This window comes from Corylus avellana, chromosome ca4 (genome assembly GCF_901000735.1).
Source record: "Corylus avellana chromosome ca4, CavTom2PMs-1.0".
Taxonomy (NCBI): domain Eukaryota; kingdom Viridiplantae; phylum Streptophyta; class Magnoliopsida; order Fagales; family Betulaceae; genus Corylus; species Corylus avellana.
In genome coordinates, this window is record NC_081544.1 from 3,500,502 (window position 1) to 3,520,782 (window position 20,281).

General features: G+C 35.4%; 3 protein-coding genes and 1 long non-coding RNA gene across 5 annotated transcripts; 2 read left to right on the forward strand and 2 right to left on the reverse strand.

Annotated features, from left to right (window-relative positions):
• Window positions 1-9,818: 9,818 nt before the first annotated feature.
• LOC132176912 (uncharacterized) lies at window positions 9,819-12,498 on the forward strand. 2 transcript variants are annotated; one of them, XM_059589071.1, is made up of 4 exons: window positions 9,819-9,906; window positions 10,004-10,137; window positions 10,999-11,124; window positions 12,383-12,498. In XM_059589071.1, the coding sequence occupies exons 1-4, from the start codon at window positions 9,859-9,861 to the stop codon at window positions 12,459-12,461; spliced, it is 387 nt and encodes a 128-aa protein (XP_059445054.1). In that variant the 5' UTR covers window positions 9,819-9,858; the 3' UTR covers window positions 12,462-12,498. The 2 variants fall into 2 exon arrangements, with proteins under 2 accessions (XP_059445054.1, XP_059445053.1); XM_059589070.1 differs by lacking the exon at window positions 12,383-12,498 and adding an exon at window positions 11,255-11,592.
• Window positions 12,218-14,166, reverse strand: LOC132176913 (protein TRIGALACTOSYLDIACYLGLYCEROL 2, chloroplastic-like). Its single transcript, XM_059589073.1, has 4 exons — window positions 13,633-14,166; window positions 12,690-13,135; window positions 12,520-12,610; window positions 12,218-12,422 (listed from the first exon to the last, which is right to left on the reverse strand). Exons 1-4 carry the CDS (start codon window positions 14,074-14,076, stop codon window positions 12,330-12,332), a joined length of 1,074 nt encoding a protein of 357 aa, XP_059445056.1. The 5' UTR covers window positions 14,077-14,166; the 3' UTR covers window positions 12,218-12,329.
• On the forward strand, window positions 13,026-17,681 carry LOC132176914 (uncharacterized). Its single transcript, XR_009439683.1, has 3 exons — window positions 13,026-13,110; window positions 16,583-16,765; window positions 17,487-17,681. It is a non-coding gene; the product is annotated as an uncharacterized LOC132176914 (long non-coding RNA).
• Window positions 17,682-18,392: 711 nt separating this feature from the next.
• On the reverse strand, window positions 18,393-19,126 carry LOC132179388 (large ribosomal subunit protein eL38z/eL38y-like). Its single transcript, XM_059592111.1, has 3 exons — window positions 19,053-19,126; window positions 18,754-18,937; window positions 18,393-18,597 (listed from the first exon to the last, which is right to left on the reverse strand). The coding sequence occupies exons 1-3, from the start codon at window positions 19,053-19,055 to the stop codon at window positions 18,575-18,577; spliced, it is 210 nt and encodes a 69-aa protein (XP_059448094.1). The 5' UTR covers window positions 19,056-19,126; the 3' UTR covers window positions 18,393-18,574.
• Window positions 19,127-20,281: the final 1,155 nt, after the last annotated feature.

The following is a 20,281-nucleotide window of genomic DNA, read 5'->3' on the forward strand; positions in this document are numbered from 1 at the left end:
CTATTTTAAATGGGTTGGAGGATATTTCCTTCAGACTGGTTTGAAGAAAATTTTTGTCCTTTAGTTAAAAAATTTTCCTTTATGAGATGCATCAAACACAAGCTTAGGGATAAAAGAAAAGAAAAAAAAAATGCATCACACACACCAATCTCCCCTTATTCAGAACAGCGACAACTCATTTCTCCCGTGAACTGTTGGACCAAGATTTGTTGGTAAACTTGAGCTCTGATACCAGTGTTGGGTGGTCTTGGTCCTTTCTCAACCCCCAAAAACTAGTTAAAGAGGTGAGACTTTCTCTCACACTTATAAACTAACCACCAGCCCCTTCCACAACTGATGTGGGATAACCCAACATATGTTATCCACACACAATGACACAATCATAGAGCTTAATTAGCACTTTTAATTGTTTAGACCTAAATAATAATTACAAGATCCAGAATTATAATAACTTTACTTTAACCAAACAAAATTAATGATTATATTACTAACCGACATTCATGAAGCTGTTGAGAAACCCCATCCAAGTTGAGTCACCTTACAAATTTGATCACCTATTAGCTCCTGAATCAATATTTGTTAAAAAAAAAAAAAAAAAGGTTGATAGGCACTGCCACATGATCAGTCCAATAAAATGTGGATTTAATATTTAACATTTATCCATACAAAAAGGTGATGATTATTTAGCCGCATTGATCTTATTCGTAAATAGGAAAAAAAAGAAAAAAGCATCCTACATGATATGAGTACCGCTCTAAAGACATACCTATATTTACTATAGGACAAAAATGTTTATAGACATTTGTCACTATTTTAAATGGGTTGGAGGAAATTTCCTTTAGACTGGTTTGAAGGAAATTTTTGTCCTTTAGTGAAAAAAATTTCCTTTATGAGATGCATCAAACACAAGCTTAGGGACAAAAGAACAGAAAAAAATGTATCACACACACCAATCTCCCCCTGAGTCGGAACAACGACAATCCGTTTTTCTCATGGACTGTTGGACCGAAACTTGTTGGTAAACCTAGGCTCTGATATCAGTGTTGAGTGATCTTGGACCTTTCTTAACCCCCAAAAACTAGTTTAAGAGGTGAGGATTTCCCTCACACTTATAAACTGACCACCAACCCTTCCACAACCGATGTGGGATAACCCCAACATATGTTATCCACACACAATGACACAATCTTAGAGCTTAATTAGCACTTTTAATTGTTTAGACCTAAATAATAATTACAAGATCCAGAATTATAATAACTTTACTTTAACCAAACAAAATTAATGATTATATTACTAACCGACATTCATGAAGCTGTTGAGAAACCCCATCCAAGTTGAGTCACCTTACAAATTTGATCACCTATTAGCTCCTGAATCAATATTTGTTAAAAAAAAAAAAAAAGTTGATAGGCACTGCCACATGATCAGTCCAATAAAATGTGGATTTAATATTTAACATTTATCCATACAAAAAGGTGATGATTATTTAGCCGAATTGATCTTATTCGTAAATAGGAAAAAAAAGAAAAAAGCATCCTACATGATATGAGTACCGCTCTAAAGACATACCTATATTTACTATAGGACAAAAATGTTTATAGACATTTGCCACTATTTTAAATGGGTTGGATGAAATTTCCTTTAGACTGGTTTGAAGGAAATTTTTGTCCTTTAGTGAAAAAAATTTCCTTTATGAGATGCATCAAACACAAGCTTAGGGACAAAAGAACAGAAAAAAATGTATCACACACACCAATCTCCCCCTGAGTCGGAACAACGACAATCCGTTTTTCTCGTGGACTGTTGGACCGAGACTTGTTGGTAAACCTAGGCTCTGATATCAGTGTTGAGTGATCTTTGACCTTTCTTAACCCCTAAAAACTAGTTTAAGAGGTGAGGATTTTCCTCACACTTATAAACTGACCACCAACCTCTTCCACAACCGATGTGGGATAACCCCAATATATGTTATCCACACACGATGACACAATCTTAGAGCTTAATTAGCACTTTTAATTGTTTAGACCTAAATAATAATTACAATATCCAGAATTATAATAACTTTACTTTAACCAAACAAAATTAATGATTATATTACTAACCGACATTCATGAAGCTGTTGAGAAACCCCATCCAAGTTGAGTCACCTTACAAATTTGATCACCTATTAGCTCCTGAATCAATATTTGTTAAAAAAAAAAATAGAGATGATAGGAACTGCCACATGATCAGTCCAATAAAATGTGGATTTAATATTTAACATTTATCCATATAAAAGGTGATGATTATTTAGCCAAATTGATCTTATTCGTAAATAGGAAAAAAGAAAAAAGCATCCTACATGATATGAGTACCACTCTAAAGACATAAATCAGTTTACTATACTTACTATAGGACAAAAATGTTTATGGACATTTGACACTATTTTAAATGGGTTTGAAGATATTTTCTTTAGACTGGTTTGAAGGAAATTTTTGTCATTTAGTTAAAAAAATTTCCTTTATGAGATGCATCAAACACAAGCTTAGGGACAAAAGAAAAGAAAAAAATGCATCACACACACCAATCTCCCCCTGAGTCGGAATAACGACAACCCGTTTTTCTTGTGGACTGTTGAACCGAGACTTGTTGGTAAACCTGGGTTCTGATATCAGTGTTGGATGGTCTTGGATCTTTCTCAACCCCCAAAAACTAGTTCAAGAGGTGAGGCTTTCCCTCACACTTATAAACTGACCACCAACCCCTTCCACAACCGATGTGGGATAACCCCAACATATGTTATCCACATACGATGACACAATCATAGAGCTTAATTAGCACTTTTAATTGTTTAGACCTAAATAATAATTACAATATCCAGAATTATAATAACTTTACTTTAACCAATCAAAATTAATGATTATACTACTGACCGACATTCATGGAGCTGTTGAGAAACCCCATCCAAGTTGAGTCACCTTACAAATTCGATCACCTACTATTTTTGAACACGAGGGGAGCAAAAATATGTAAAATAATAATGTTTAGTTATATTATGAAATGATGTTGGCTTTGGAATTTTTGAAGCCACATGTGACTTAAGCTACACTCCATAGAATAATTGGTTTAAAAGTAACACAACCACTAAGTGATGTTTGTTTATTCGGCAATAGTTAGTTGCTTTGCGCATGGTTATAAGCTTAGGATAAATGATTTTGTCTGCATCCTCTAGCATTTCTTATACATTGCTTCTCCTTTCCACTTCATCCCCACATTAGATATTTATTTGTGTACCAATTAGCGCCGCAATCGAGCTGAGCTAAGTCGTTCGAGTCAAGTATTGAATTTTTCGAACTATAGAAGAGAGTGTGCCGAGAGATATCTGAATCAGAGAAACACGTTAATAAACGATTAATTATATACATATATACACTAACATATTAACTTGCAAGGGATCTTAATAAAAGATCATTTTACAATGATTGACAAGAAACAGAATAAAATATATATGTATAATATTTGTTTTTTTTTTTTTTTTTTGAATTTATGTGTTATAGATATTTGGTTGAACTGAATATGTCAGCAACCAATCAAATGGAAAATAGTATATACTTGTCACTCATTTATGGTACAACCATTTTTTTCAAATGCCATGCCTGTGTCACTGGGCCAAACATCCTTCCCAATAATTGACACATAACATAGACAAGATCTAGATGCCACATATTATTTCCTACCAAAAAAAAAAAAATTGATTAAAGGTAAAATTGCTGCAATGGGGGCAGTAATAAGGCTACACGAATTTTACTTGAATGATCCAGAGAAGAGATTGTTTGTTTGTTTGTTTAAGAAGAAACCTAGAAGAAATTAAATGCCTTAAAAATGAGGAGAAAAATTTAGTCAAGAAGGTTGGTGAAATATGCTTTCCTTATTTGTAGACAATTTTCTCTGTCAGTGAAGATGTAAGCTTGTTTTCTGGGCACGCCAGTTGTTTGATTTGTTAGGCTGCATCATATCAGCTGACACTGACTCATTATAAGCCTTTCATTTTCATGTCTAAAGCAAAGGCCAAGAGAATTTTGGTTCTGCAGAATCATATTTCTAACTGTTTCATACTTATAATAACCGCAATAACTACCGGTGTCATCGCTGAAAAGATGATTTCTGCTACGACAGATCGGCTCTCGTGAGAAGCTTTCATCGATTTTCAGCGACGACCTTTGTTTGCGTCGCTAAAAGTAAATATCCACGACGACTCTAAAAGTCGACGGAACAAACACAACCATTTGGGCAACGACTTTTAGGGTTTTAGAGATGATGTTGGATCGTTGTTTTTCTTGTAGAATTTCTTTGGTTTAACATCTGATCAGGTTTAAAACACTATGGCAAGCCACCAAAATGTAGACTTTAACTTGAAGACAAAATTATTAGGAAAAGAAGCTCAGGATTTGAACACCATTTAACGCAAGCCACTAGGTGTAAAATGGTCATCTGAATGGTTCCAAAGAAAAGTTGCAGAATATTCAGGTATGTTCACAAGTCAGGGCCCACAAAAATTCTAGAGTGAAGAAGAGTATATAAACATATTCCAAGCAAAGCTAAGGCTGCCTGTGCTTTGCAAAAGTTATTATTACAAACCTTAAAGGTTTGGTTCGAGTGGTAAACCAGTTGGTTTTAATGTCATTTTTATTAGGTCTAACGTTCGAATTTTTTTGGATGCAAACAATTCTTTGGGGTCATGTCAGTCAATGAAATTAGAATCTTATCCAATCCGTGTGGATAAAGCGCTTTGTACGTGTCTAAGGTTTAACCGACAATAGTGAGTACATGAAGTGACCCTACATAGATTCCTTGTCATTAAAAAAAAAAAGAAAAAAAAAGTTAATAATATGTTCCTCTACTACTATTGTAACCAAAGAATAGATGCTAGATTTTCGTTAGGTTTTAAACAACAGCTTGAGATCTGAGTTGCCCAATATATAACTCCCAACATAAAGGAAAATGAACCGGGTATTACAACATTGACTACAATCCCTTTATGAATTCACCATACAATCTATATATATTTTATGGAAATTAGTTCTACGTAAACTACCATACGATATTTACATTTTAATGATTGGCGTAATAAATGTCACGTCGTTCATCATATCAATTTATAAGAAATTTATAGTAAAAGTTATAGTATTTCCAACGACAATATATATATATATGAGCTCAAATAAGATAAGAGTAGTGAGTCCAAGTAATATAAGTCAACAAAGCATTTAGTAGTACTGGAAATGTGATAAAGGAGTACAAATTACATCGTTTGTTCCTTAAGTTACAACAACGTTACTTCTCTCCGTAGAAGCAGTTCATTGAGTCATGTCTAGACTAGACCACTTTGCTTGCGAATCAAACATTGGAACCCAACAATTATTGACACTTTTTTCTTTTTGTCGCTTGGCAAACCCACCCTAGCGACCACTTGCATTGTTCAAGATTTTAGACTAGTTAAATGTTAATTAAGCACTTAAGCATGACTTAGTTTTTTTTTTTAAAAAAAAAAAATTGTTAATTATATGATTATTATAATCAACAGTAGTTGACACTAATTTCTTATTAGTAAGACTATCAAGTAGTCAACCTTAAGCAATACACCGTTGCCAAGTGTCATATTATATTGTTTGTAAGACCTTTTAGGTGTTACTCATCCTTAAGAAAAATAAAATTAAAGAAAAACTTTCTAGTGTGAGATTTAGGTGTAAATGCAAGGTAGTATCAAGATTTTCTATTTTATTTTAAACAAAATGTTTGAGGCACTACAATTTTTTTATTATAATCTCCTTATAAGCTGACGTGGCACTCCATGTTGACCACAATAAAATTGAGTAATTCTATTAATCACCCCATTATACATAACACTCCCATCCATCCAAGCTGATGTGGTGTGATCCTCCCAACCAAAAATTCAATTCTCATTCCCAATAGGTAGTTCAATCAGTTGAAGACTACGTCTCATAAAACAGATGTCACTTAATTCGAATTTCTCTTTCCCCTCTCTTTGTGAGGACATGTCCAAAAAAAAAAAAAAAAACAATCCTCATGCAATAAATACTTTAGAGATCACACCACATCAACTTTAATGTGAAAGAATAATGGATTGATGTATATCATTACTCCATCAAATTTAATTGTTGAGAAATGATCACACTCGCAAATCACTATTAGATTCAAAATCCAATATTGGTTTTTAACACAATTTTAAGGAATATGCATTTGAGAATGTGATAATAAGAGTATGTGTAACATTTTTTTTAAAAAAATTGTTTAGTAGTTAATGTGGTAAGTGCCAAGTAAACTTACAAAATGGCATAATTATAACTTGATAAGTGTTCACAAGAAACTCGTAGTAAAAATTATAATACCCCTAATTCTCTTATACCAACTTTCATAACTAATATTGGCCTTTATTATTATTATTATTATTTTAACCTTTTTCCATTACTTTCTATATCAAAAGAATTAGTCTAATTCTGAGCATTGGGTGTGTGCTTGTGCGCTTGTTTGTTATTATCACCACATAAATTTTAACCATGGAAGGATGAGAAAACTAAGGCCCCACCCCAAAACTGAATTAGATCTAGATCCGCTCAAGATTTTGTGTAGACCGGATTGAATTCATCTACACCATCACCAGGAAAGCAAATTCAAAGGCTGAGATAGTTTATTCCAATATATAACCTACAGATCCAATGAGCCGTACCACAAACCAACCCACAAGACTCTTCTCGTCCATCAATTTCACAGACCAAAATGACACAAATCCAAGGTTGATTTAAGTCCTGAAGTGAACTGTATTTCTTTCTTGTTGCTTCTCTTGATGTTTGGTGTTGAACCCTTCTCTGAAAAAAACACCTTGGAGGAGAAATACCTAAAATTAAGTTTTAGGGTTGCAGAAGAAAGTCCGAAATTTGTATATGATGAAAAGTTAGTACTAGTTGTGGCAGCTACTATAGTAGTTGGGAGTTAGGTGTGGAAGAAGAGAAAGGAAGTAAAATCGAGTTGAGGGAGATTGAAATAAAATGAGCCGGTTTACTTGGACCCCAACAGTAAATCTAACCGATGTGGTACAATCTTGACTGTAAATGGGAGAATGCAAGAGCAAAATGAACGGCAGGGAAAACCCATAACATTGGGTTGGGAACATGAAGGCTGCCACGGCCAACAGCAACAACCACCGGCCAGAATTTCACTAACCTTCATCTTTGTCAACAATCATGGGAGTCAGCTTGCAGAGAACCTCTTCGAAACATTGAAGACCGCCTTTGACAGAAGGTAATTTCTGATCCAACATCAGAATCAAGGAGTCCAAGTCAATCAGACTAGGATCTATCAATGACTTCCAAATGAAGAATGAAGATGGTGTCTAGGAAGTGAGAAATGAAGATACAACAGAGGGGGAATAACCAGAGGCACAGACTCTAACGATGCAACTAAATGGGGTTTTGCAAAAGAATAGAATTTATAGCTTCTCTACTACAATGCCATTGGGGAGAACTAGTTGTCAGTTTCAAAGATTCAGTCTCATTAACTTGAGAAATAGAATAGAATCTCAACAAGTAATATCACCATATCTAAAAGCTAGTAATGGCAGCAGCAATTAGAAGATAATGAGTTTTAATATAGCTTCGATAATGTAATGCAAAAATGTTCATAAACCCACAATCAACTCAAGTTTAACATTAGATTAACTACAACAGAAAATCAAAAGTTCCTTGAAACTTAAAACAACTACTTTCGTTGGCATCACAGAGAACATAATGGCAGCCACTGGAGCCGAAAAGAGTGCTTTGTGGCACAGATGATTACAACCTTTAGCGGTACTGCAAGAAAGAAGGAAAAAAATTGCCAAAATGAGATCAGATTAAAAAAACCAATTCAAACCAGATCACTCAATAAAGCATAATTATCCACGGAAGAAAGATCATTACCTTGATGAAGCCAATTTCCTTGGCGTTGCTACGGAAGCATTGTCTGCAACACATGAGGCCATACTTCCGAATCAGCCCATGGGGATTCCCGCACACACGACTGCCAAACAAAAGAAGCACAACACAAAATCCCAAATCAATAACTTCGTTACTTTTCCCAAATGTGCAAGTCCTCAAACCATGTACAAAATCGCTACTACAAGGCATGAACTCTAAAACCTCAGTCCACAACACAATACCCTGCCTGAAATATTTTTGAAATCGTTGCACTTCCAACAATTCCAAGCAATTAAATCTTCCAAGAGAAACGAAAAATGGTCACTTGCTTATATATCTACTCATGGCCACAAATCTATTCCATATACTATAATGCAATGATTTCCTCTTCATGGTCTTTCACTTTTAAGCCCGCATTTTCCTTTAACGTAATGTTTTCAACATTATTTTGTTCAAAACCTTATCTTCCAATTTGCTCATAAACAAGCACGATCAAATTCTTTTTTTAAACAGAGAAATTAACCTACTAATTAAACAGATAAACAAGCACGATGAACGAAAAATCATGATGTTTAAGCAAAGTCTAAACGCAATAATATGAGTATTTGGCACAAGATCCGAACAACAATTAACCCAGCAAGATAAGATTAAACAGAAAAAAGAAACAATCATTACAGCGACAAACCAAATAACAAACGACTTTTGACTAAAATTTTCTCGGGAACCAAACAGCTAAGGGAGAAAATCGATGTCACGTACCAGGCGCGGGAGCCAGGGCCGTAGCTCTTAGGGTGAGAATTCCACACGTTCGAATGCCCCATGATTTCTTCGCTGCTTTCGCGAGATCGCAGAGAACCGAGCAGCGCAAGAGGTCAACCCAAAACCCAAGAAATCACAGCTCTATGACGAGAAAGTGAAGGAAAGTTGGTATTTATACAGGACAGACTCCAAAACCCTAGCTTCGCTCAAGTGCTTAGTCGGGTCGGAAATAGTTCGGGGCAGGTTCACCCAAATCAAGCCCAGTATCCAGCCCACTTAGTATTTGGATAAATTATACTCTCTTTTTTCTCCATAAATCAGTGAAATCTTGTGTCACTTATTCCTAAAGAGTAATTCACACAACTTTGCTTCTATATATATAAAATAACAAATTTCCTTTTAGAAATATCTCCGGTGCGAACAAAAAAAAAAAAATCATAAATCTTTGGGTACCATATGATAAACTTCTTTTGAAGTAGGCATTCTGCGGTTGCTTAATTGACGCATCTTTGACATGACCTTAAAGAAGGCTTATTAGCAACAAGACACACTTGCCGGATAGATGTCATATGAACCCCCGCCACTACGATTACTAGCATTTCATTAAACAAAAAAAATGACGGAAGCATAAGTTAAGAGGATAGGGGTGACATACTCAAATTATTGTGGGTATGCTCACTTTATTCTTGCCAAATACTTGTGTTTTTTGTTTACTTTCTTTCTCGAAGTCTATCATTGACTTAAGAATTAAAGTGACTTCCCGTTATGCTACTAAATAATCATTTTAATCGATTTGAAAAGGTAATCCACATAGAAAGATTACAAAAAAGAAAATGCAGTGGCCAGTCGGAGCTTGATATACGGTCAATTGACATCTTCAAATCTCTTTCTCAAAATCATATGATATTGTATTTTTATAGTGACAATAAAGTGATAAAAATGCCTATTTAAAATTTAATTTTTGAAATTAAAAACTTAAAAGATTAAATTGAAATAAAAAACAAAAAAATAGTAATTAAATATGAATTTTTTTCATAAATTTATGGTGAGTTAAATATTCTTAACGATGTCGTTTTCAGCCAAACACTATTTAGTCGAACAGTTTCGTCTAATCAAAATTCTAGTCCTATTGACCGTCCCTCTTTCAATGGCGAGTGAAGCTGCTCCGTCTTCGTCTTCTTCCTCTGCTCCACCTGTAAATCAATCGGACGGCTCTTATTCTTCTTCTTCTCTTTTGAGTATTTGTTTGTTAGGTTAGGGTTCTAATGGGAGTTTTTTAATGATTGACTCAGAAAGAAGAGGAAGACTTGTTGTTTTTATCCGGAGCGGAGTCGGGTTGGGTTGAGGCTCGGACTCGGTGCGATCATCTGGCTTCCCTGTCGTCGGATCTCGCTCACATCCCCACCCCCGATACTCCTTGCCACAGGTTGCTTCTTAGATCCATGCTTCATTTAACCTTCTAATCTTACCAAAATTTACACTCATTTGTGTTGTTGTTACTTAGAACGCTATTGATTTTGGCACTCACACTCAAAACGTATCTCTATATTCCATCTTATTAGTCCTTAAATGCTATCAATTCTAAAGATATCTTTAATGAAGGTTTTTAGAGCTTTTCTATTTTGAGCGAATCATATATGAATTTTTTATCTGGCAAATTAATAATTAGATGATTAAATTCATTAGTTTTTGTTATGTTTTTAGATTATTCAGTAATTTATCATGGTGGTTTTGAGTTCTACTTTTTTTTTTTAAAGAAAAATATTGCTGGTGGAATAGAATCTTCTCCGTTTTCCTGCCCAATCTAGATTTTATTTTGTTACATTTAATAAGCGTGCATGGTGCATCACTGGTTTAGTCCCACTTACAATAAGAAAAGTGTTAAGATAATATGTTAACAAATGAAGCTTGGAATATTTAACTAAAATGGGGTAAAATGTGGGATTGTGGGTCAAATTCAAAACATCTATTACGATACCAAGTTAAATTATCAATTATCTTAAAATCATAAACGGATAGAAAATAGTGAATTTTAACATTTAATTAATACTTTAACATGATAATTAAGTTATTGAAGTATATAATCAAGGGAGAACGAGCACGGATATACGGACATGTCTCTTCAAAACCTTATTTGAGCGGAACTTTGCTACCCTTTTATCCCGTGTTTCTTTTTATACTTCTTGTGTACGTGGGTTGCCCCCATTGCACGGCTAATTAATTTCCTTTACTTATAAAAGACATTGAATTTATCTGCTCATGTGTGAAATCATTGACATGTGCAAAGGTGCCAACACCCGGATGAGAATTGGTTATGTTTATGCTGCAAGGACGTGCTCTGCAGCCGTTTTGCTAACAAGCATATGCTCGAGCATTATCAGCAGTCGAATCATTGTCTGGCACTCAGCTACAGGTATTATTATGTATTAGCAATTGTTTTCTTCAAACTGGGTCTTCTTTGATTATTACATTTAACTTTCTCGGCAATGCATTACGAAGTTGTCTTTGCTCAATGCTTATGTGGTGTTTACTTTGGGAAACAGTGATCTGTCGGTTTGGTGTTTCTCCTGTGATGCATATTTAGATGCTCAAGTGATTCTGCAACTGCGGCCTGTTTATGAGACAGCCTACATACTGAAATTTGGTGAGGCGCCGCCGTTTCGGACGGTTTAATGTATAAAATTTGTGATAATCAAGCTGAGGGTTGGAGGGTTTGTGGTCATGCAGTTGAAGTTTTTTCATTTTAGACTTTGAGGTTTGCTTTGGTGCAGAGGAGGGGAGTGCAGTTTTAACCGACTGTAGACCAAATATGTAGCAAGCTGGATTAACTATTAAGTGAATTGATTATAAAGCTTAAAATCTGTGTCTTCTTTTATGTCAAGGAAGTTTTTATCCAAATTTGGTTGGAAGAAATTATTTCAATCCAGTCTATTAAACTAACATATATTTTTAGAGCACATGATTTTTATATGCATTTTTAATAGGATTAATAGAGCATGCATTTTTAAAAATGCATATAAGAATCACGTGATCTAAGGACAAATATTAGTTTAAGAGGAGGGATTAAAGAAAATTTCTCCACTGATGTTATAAGAGCAACTGAGGATGGTGTCTATGCTTTTGGCCATATAATGTGGCTTTTACATGTTATCTTTGCTCTTAATTAACCATGGGTATCATCAAGTGACATTAGAATTGGATTTGAAGATAACCCCCCAGTAAAAGGAATGCAACATGTACCTCTAGCATCAAAGCCCTTCAATACAAGTGCAACCAAAAAGAGGAGACAAATTGAGAAGAAAAAAAAAACCATTTCTATTGTTATATGCTTTGACAGCTTTGTCAACTGGGAAAAAGAAAATTAGTGGTGTCTAGTGCTCTTAGGGTACAACGTTTACTATTCTTTAACATGGTAATCTTCAAAACACTTATTACGTTTACAAATTCACATGATAATTCACATGATAATTCATGTGACACTCATTTGCATAAAATGTGATTATGTGAGTTTATAAGAAGAATGTGGTAAAAATTGTAACACCTCAAGCATTTTCCTTCATTGATAAGGGAGGAGGCTTGTTAACCATCCAATTAACCTCCTATTATGTTTCCACCTTTTCACAATAGCCTGCTGAGGGACTTGACAAGTGATTTCAAATTCTTCCTTGCAGCCTCATCGCCCGTGAATCCCTGAATATCAGAGCTTATATTCTGCAATGGTGGGAGGATGCAAAAGAGGAGACAAATTGAGAAAAAAGAAAAAGAAAAGAAAGACAGCTCATGACTTGTAATCAGCTTAGCATCTCACCTCAACGTTCTTCAATGCCAAAACCAGAGTTTGAATGGATTTCTGGATGAGTTCTGTGTTCTCAGGGGTCATGATAGATGAATGGACCCTTCTGCATCATAAAAAATAAGAGAGAGATACAAAAACCTCACAATGAGAAAAAAGAAAGAAAAAAGGGTTGGAAAATTCACCTCAATTCCTCAGAGGCTTCAGTGAGGCTTCTGGTTAATTTCTCAACTTCCCTTAGCACACCACCATCATGAGCTTCAGCCAGTAAAGGTTGAACATCTTCAGCCAGTGCTTTGATCTTTGCCAGCAATGGCTTTGCCTCTTCAATCACTGAGGAAACTCGTTGAGCCAGTGAGAAGGCCTGTGCAACACCAATGCCCTCCACTTCACGTCCCAGGCGGGTGAATATCGCCACCATTGCATCCAAACTCACCCCTTGATTTCCCTTCATCTTTTGCCTATCGCACACAATTACACCTTCTTCAACACATTCCGGCTGCAGCGGTCCCACTGAAGGCGTTGGAATTGGATCCACCGGTGTGATATCGATCAAAGTTTCCATCAGAAGACCCGACTGGTTCACCTCGATAACTGAGTTTCGAGGTATGATCATTTTATCATCTTCCACCTACAACCAAGAATTCATCCTTGATTGAAGCAGATCCCCATTAGTTTTTTTTTTTTTGCTCGATTGTTGGTAATACGGATAAAAAATGTGAGAGCTCACTTGTCATAGTAGGAAGGCCGGTTTGCCTAAGACATTCTTGGGTGGGTATAGGGCTGGCAATTTTTGACATAACCCACAAACCCGACATGAAATTAAACAGGTAGGATTGAAGAGTCTGATCCGTTTAATTAAATTGGTCGGATTAGAATTGACATGTTCGGTTTAATAAAATAGGTCGGATTATAATTGAACTATATAATCTTATACACATATATCGACACAATCTAAACTCAACAGGCGAACACGAATTGTCACTCCTCACTAAGTAGCCTTATAAGAGTTTTCTCATATTTGCTGTTCAAATTGCTAACAATTCGAGTGACAAAATTGTCGGAGATGTTGTCAAATAGAAACATAGAACAAAATTAGGTACACAAAGATGATGGCATCAAGCTCACCTCCACAACTGCTTCAATGCCTGTCAATGAAGGATTAATGCGGATAACATTGCCAACGGTCACTCCTCTGATCCTCACAGGCGTTCCCCTGCAAATACCACAAGCCTGAGCAAACTCAAACACAGCCAAATATTTCCTAAATTTAGACCGCATCTGGAACCCCCTCAACCGAGACAAACCGACCGCTAACAGAACGGTGCCGGAAACAAGAAACAACCCAACCCCACCCTCCCAAATGCTCCTCCGACCGAACCCAAAATCCCTCAATGGCCGCAATGTTTGACTCCAAATATTGTTCTTTCTTTCTGCGTCAGCGGATGCAGCTCTTACCCGGGCAGGTTTCCTTCTTGATTTCAATGGAAAAGGAGGCAAGCAATTTGAAGAAGTACAAGGGAAAGTAATAAGTGACGATGAAAACACTTGGGCCATCGGATTTCCAACCATTTTGCACTCAAACCCAGATGGAAAATCTTTGCACCAATAGCCTATCAACAATGGCAAGAGCTCCAATGGGGTATATATCAAAAGGGCAAATAAAAGTGGGTTTTATGAGTCTCTAGAGGTGCAAAGTTGCTATAATTTGAAGGAAATTTTATAATCTTATGGTGTAAATTTTGTTCCTCCTCCCTACTTAGTTAACTTGCATGCAATTTGCTTAACAAAAACAAATAAATGAATAACATATAATCAATTTGGTTTTCTTTTAAAAAGGAAAAGAAAGATGCATGAATTACTCGGCAAGATTTCTCACATTTGCCTTCAGTTAGGAGTTAACGAATCTGAGAAATTTCTCACGTGACGCTGAAGTTTCTGACATGGGAAAGTGAAGAACAAGACGTTTCTTTCTTTCTCTTCCTTTTTTTATTTTATTTTATTTTTTAATTTTTAATTTTAAGAACATTATTTCGAATAACATAAAAACTAAGGCTCTGTTTGTTTCGAAGTAAAATATTTTCCGCCGTAAAATATCTTCAAGAAAATCATTTTACAGGAAAATATTTTCCAACATTTAGCGCGCGCACGGAAAATCACAAATATTTCTTATATTCACAACATAAAAATACTAATATAAAATAATTTAAAAATAAAATATAAAAGTACCCGCCCGGGACCTCGCCGGGAGCTGCCTGGAACTTGACCGAGACCTCGCTGGGACTTGACCAGGACCTGACCGGACCTGGTCAAGACCCGCCCTGGACTTGACTAGGACTTGCCCTGGACTTGCCCTGGACCTGCTCGGACCAACCCAAGCCCCACCCGGGCAAGTCCCATGCAGGTTCAATCAGGTCTTGGGCAGGTCCCAAGTCCCAGGCGGGTCTCGGGTGAGTCCAGGCCAAGTCCTGAGCGGGTCCCAGGCAAGTCGGGTAGGGTCCCCGACATGTCCGATCGGGTCCTGTGCGGGTCTCGGTAAAGTCTCGAGCGGGTCCCGGTCAAGTCCCGATAAAGTCCCAGGCAGGTCCCGAACGGGTTTCGGTCAAGTCCCTGCGAGGTCCTAGGCGGGTCTTGGCATGATTCATCAATTCTAGAATGAAATGCTCAAAGTCGGAAAATAGTTTATGGTTTTGAAAACCGTAAACCATTTTCCTAAAATTAAAGAAGAATTTTCTGTCAAAGGGAAAATATTTTGCATTGGCTATTATTTTACGTCGCGTCAAACACCAAAAAATATGTAAAACATTTCCCGTAAATCATTTTACTACAAAACAAAGAGAGCCTAAGAATATTCTAACAAGGATGATGGAGGCTATTATGGGTATCAGGGTATGTATTGTTAATCTTTTTCTTTAACGATGTTTAACTTTTTAAATAGTGAAGCAACCGTCCATAGATGTAAAGGAAAATACAGTTGAAAAATAGGTCGCCACTTTTATTTCAAAAAATATTATGAATTATATACTATGATCATGATCTTTGGAATTTCAAATGGATAAAGGTTACTAAGGTACTTCGAAAGTTTATGTAAAAATAATAAATTTTATTTTGCATGACTAGCTTTCTGGTTACACAAACTTTTGTCTTTACAAGGAGTCATTTTAGATTCATTTTTTTAAATGTCTCTTCATATTGTAATTATTTATTTGTTTGTTTCTTTTTTATTATAGATGCGACATTTGAACAAGTCACTTGCATTTGTAACTTTCACTATTTATAATGCCTATGCATAAATGAATAGTATGCTGTTTTGCCCTCTAGGCACTCCAATACTGCATATTTACTAGTTTTTTTTTTTTTTTTTTTAAAAAAAAAACCAATATTTTCTTTTAAATACTATTTAAATGGAAGCTTTGATCTAATATGTTGTGAATATTGAATGATACCTCTTCTTTTATATTTTATTTAATTTCCTTGAGCTTGGATGATGATACATTTTCACTTGTTTACGTAATTTTTTTAATATAGTTGAGTTTTGCCAAGAGTCACAAGTTAATTGCATAAAAAATATTATAAAACCTCATGCTCCTAACCAAATACATTACTTGGACCAAGAGTTATTTTACTAGGACATTTTCAGATTTTCAAAAGCTACAATTCTTATTAAAAAAAAAAAAAAATCTCTTTTTGAATAAAAAGTTTGTATTTTAAGGGTCTCAAGCTATTCAATTGTGATGGTGATTCAAGGACTTAATCCCAATAAATAGCTTATAAATTTGATGTTCAAAAAGGATAATTTCTAGAGTGGGAGAAATATGATGACTAGCAAATATATGATAAAACTTATGTTGGTGATGATGAAGATTATCCCCATAATACTCGAAGTGCATGCTAATGACCCTACCCTTTTGTCTTCTGCTTCCACTTTATTGCCAACCAACCTTCATCCTTTCCAACTTGATAATAAGGGTATAAATTATATATGTCATTGTTGTGACCTTAGGATAGTTAAAAAGTGTGGGGAAACAATTGGTGGGGAGTTTTGTGTTGCTAAAAAGCTTCTTCAATGCATTTTTAGGGACCCAATGCATCCTAAAGACTATCCCATCAGCCTTGAAGTTCTTAAAATAAAGTGCTATAGTTATTGTATCGGGGCATTGAATTTTGGAAGTGATCATGCAGACTGTATTGTAGGCTGCTATGAAAAGAATAAGAAGAAGCCCTGAATATTTATATCTAGAATCGACGAGCTCCAAGTTTGGTAAGGTTTCCAACTACTTCTCCATTTCTCTCTTCACATACATGAATACATACAATTACGAAGAAGATATCGTTCTACAATCTTTGTGAATAAATTATTTTATATTGTAAAAAAATACTTTTAACATTTTAATACATTTTAAGGATAACGATAGAAGGTTCATTCTCAATTTTTTTTTTCTTTACAAAATTTTATTTAATCTCCATAAACTGGCACCTATTTTATTTTTTTCAAATGACCAAATTATCATTTATGGTACTTAGCTCTCTCATACCACCATTTCATTGCAATTTACCTACTTTGTATTGTATTGAAGTGGATGAAATGTGATTCGACTTAAAACACCTAAATTACCCTCCTCTCACCATTATCTATTTTGCTTTCTTTCTTTTTCTTTTTAACAAAAGGATAATTTGAGCATGCCAAGTTAAAATTTTATGCGTGCCCATCTTGTGACGAACTTTCCATCCATTTTAATGCTTTTTACAATCTAAAAGAGGGTGTATGTAGCAACAAATGGTGGTTTTGAATGGGCATATGTCGAAAATTGAACTTTGAAGGTGTCTTTGCGAAAGAGATGCAAATTTGGGAAGGTCAAGTATAATTTTTCTTTTTTATTTCTATTCTCAATACATTAACTACTTGTTGCCCATTCCCTTGTTATTTAATTTATATGCACCAAGACTGTCTCACTTCTTGAGTTTGTAACTTTGTATTGTAGTTTAAGGGTGACTAAGATGGCGCCGTCGGTTGGTGAGCACAAACTTGAATAGTTGGATTGTATACATGGATAAGAACTCCTAGTTTTATGGCTTGCTTTATCTATGTATCTCTTAAGTTATAAGAATATTGTTGTAGAGACACTTTTACTTGATTTTGTGTTTGAATGTTGTGGGCATGATCGACCCAACCCCAAGAGTGTGTTATTTTGGAGTTGTCTATGTTATTGAGCTATATGTGGGTTGACAAGGACTATGTTAAATATTTTGTTATGCTTGTTTAGATCTCGGAGATTTAAGTTGAGACCCATGTTCATCATTTTATAATATGCCCCCACTATTGGGGGCATTGATTGAACTCAGCTAGTGTAAAACCATCACCTAAGCTTAAATGAGTAGTGCTAGAAGTTACTCTTGTAAAATGATATAGCGCCTAAAATAACCATCCGCCTTATGATTGATTACTATTGAATTGTAATCAAATGATGATTTTAAAAGCCACCTTATTCTTAAAGTTGCACAAGAATGATATAAGGGTGACTTTTAGAATTACTCTACTAAAGAGTTAGACCTCATCTTTTCGTTTTTGAACTCATTTCCGTCTCCATTCCTCATATGTGGGCATTGGTGCAATTAAGGAAAACCTTAGACCCCTCCTTGATGTATGATACATAGCTAATTTGTCATGCGACAGGTATCAACAACATGCCAAATGTATATAAAAAGGCACGTCTGCTGCTGATGCTAATCTCAGCTCCATCACTGTATTTCAAATGTCAAGCCAGGAAGCATCACACAACTCATAATTGCAAACAATTTAAAACAAGTTGAAGCGAAAAAGAAGAATCAAATGGCTCAAGAATCCAATTCAACCATTCAGAAATTTAACAGACAAAATAACCAAAATCTGTCGAAAAGAAAACTGCAATAATTAACCCAAAATTCCAATTTCAAAAAGCGTTTAAAGGGTCATATCCTGCTGCTACTACTTCAGATCCATTACAAATCAAAGTAATTGAATCAATGTGAAAGGGGCATAAAATAAAGCAAAAATCTCTTCCTTTTTCTCCTAGTAATCACTTGACAATTTTCACAGCTCTTGCACGTTCAAACCTGCAAACATGAAAGCCAGGAAAACCCCATCTAATTGTCAACAAGAACAAACGCACCACCCCCATTGGAACAAAACACGGAAAAGATGGATCTCAGCAAAAAATATAAAAATAAAAATAAAGCATTTTTATTTATTTATTATATTTTGATACTGACCAGGAGGGAGAGATTGCTTCAACTTGTTAGCCTTCTCTTCGTCAAAGACGCAGAGGGTGTAGAGGTACTTGGAGCAACGGACCTTGAACTTGACGACTCCTTTGCTCTTCTTGATTCTCACAGACCGCGCATCTTTCCTTCTTGCGGTGACAATGAAATCTTTGATCTCGTGGATTTGCTTAGGCTGTGACAGAAACTCTTATCAAAACAAGAAAAACCCAAAACACGACAACAAAAGAAGAAGAAGAAAGCGAAAAACCAGACAATGCCGAGTAAAAAGAGATAGAGATCGAGAGTACCATGTTGTCGTTGATGGAGAAAAGGAGAGTTCTTTCAGTGTGGCGGGGAGACCCAAAACCCTAGCGAAGACGAGGATATATAAAGTGGGTTATCTGGGTTTTAAACCCAAATGGCCCATGGGCTTTATCAATGGGTTTTGGAGAGCTTGTGTTTCTTGAACTTATAATTAGATTTGTGGTAGATTTTATTGGATTAAAATTTAATAGTAATTTTAAAAGTTATATTAAATTTGAGGGAATACAAATAAGATGTTTAGCATTACTAGATTGTACATAGGCTGTTGGGCCTAGTTAAATTGGTCTTGTCTTGCTGTCGGTCTATTGTCATCTATAAGATTAATGGTTTTAGACTGTTTCTGTGTACTTGAGTTGTGTCTTTACGCTTTTTAATGAGGCACTTATTAAAAAAAAAAAATGATGTTTCTTTTGTAAGTAAGATGAATGCAAACAATTGGGGAGGGATGATCAAACCAAATAGATAGGTAAAAGGGAAGGATATGGAAATACTGCAAGAAAAAGATGCGGAGGCAGACTATTTTGTTGTATTGTGAACGTAAATGTTTGCACTTTCATAAATTTTTTTTAACCTTTTAAGAGGAAGCAAGGATGGTGTTAGAAATAATAGGAGCTATATTTCAATCCGGGGTTTGGGATCGATAGATCCTCCCGGATGTTAATTGATCTGTCATTTTTTACCCAAAAACAAAGGTCCTTGTTAAGGAGATTTTTTGTTTGCATGACTCTTTTCTAACACCGGGAGACATTATTAGGGATCCTTCCCTTTGTGAGGGTCGAATGACATTGAGAGACTCACCCTCTATAATGAAATTGTTGGTGCTTAGAAAAATTCCATTCGATCTACAAACAGAGAAGCTAGTGCTTCCCATGTATTTGGGTTGAAAGGGGATTTGGCCTGGATAATCCTCCTTGTGAAGTCGCTGTAGACAAAAAAGGAAAGAAAATGTAGTTCCTTTCACTGTGGGAATATCAACAGGAAGTCAATATTAGTTTGTATCACAAAGTTCATTAACTTTAGGTTGTTTTTCATATTTTAATTTGATTGTCTTTCGTGTATTTAATTTGAGTGGTACAACTCTTTATACCCATTTATTACACTTATTTCAGATTGACTAAGGTTACGTGATTTAAATGGCTTCCCATATCAGTCACTTAAAAAAAAAAATAGTTACTTAAAACATGTCACATTAACTGGTGTGAAATGAATGTGA

Bases quoted from the DNA above. Each gene is read 5' to 3' on its own strand.
- LOC132176912 (XM_059589070.1), top strand. From the start codon at position 9,859: ATGGCGAGTGAAGCTGCTCCGTCTTCGTCTTCTTCCTCTGCTCCACCT. The intron at 10,138-10,998 runs GTTGCTTCTTAG...ACATGTGCAAAG, and splicing joins CCCGATACTCCTTGCCACAG to GTGCCAACACCCGGATGAGA. The intron at 11,125-11,254 runs GTATTATTATGT...TTTGGGAAACAG, and splicing joins TGTCTGGCACTCAGCTACAG to TGATCTGTCGGTTTGGTGTT.
- LOC132176913 (XM_059589073.1), bottom strand. From the start codon at position 14,076: ATGGTTGGAAATCCGATGGCCCAAGTGTTTTCATCGTCACTTATTACT. The intron at 12,611-12,689 runs GTGAATTTTCCA...TTTATGATGCAG, and splicing joins GAAGCCTCTGAGGAATTGAG to AAGGGTCCATTCATCTATCA. The intron at 12,423-12,519 runs GTGAGATGCTAA...CCACCATTGCAG, and splicing joins TGGCATTGAAGAACGTTGAG to AATATAAGCTCTGATATTCA.
- LOC132179388 (XM_059592111.1), bottom strand. The intron at 18,598-18,753 runs GTCAGTATCAAA...TCATGTTTGCAG, and splicing joins GAAGCAATCTCTCCCTCCTG to GTTTGAACGTGCAAGAGCTG.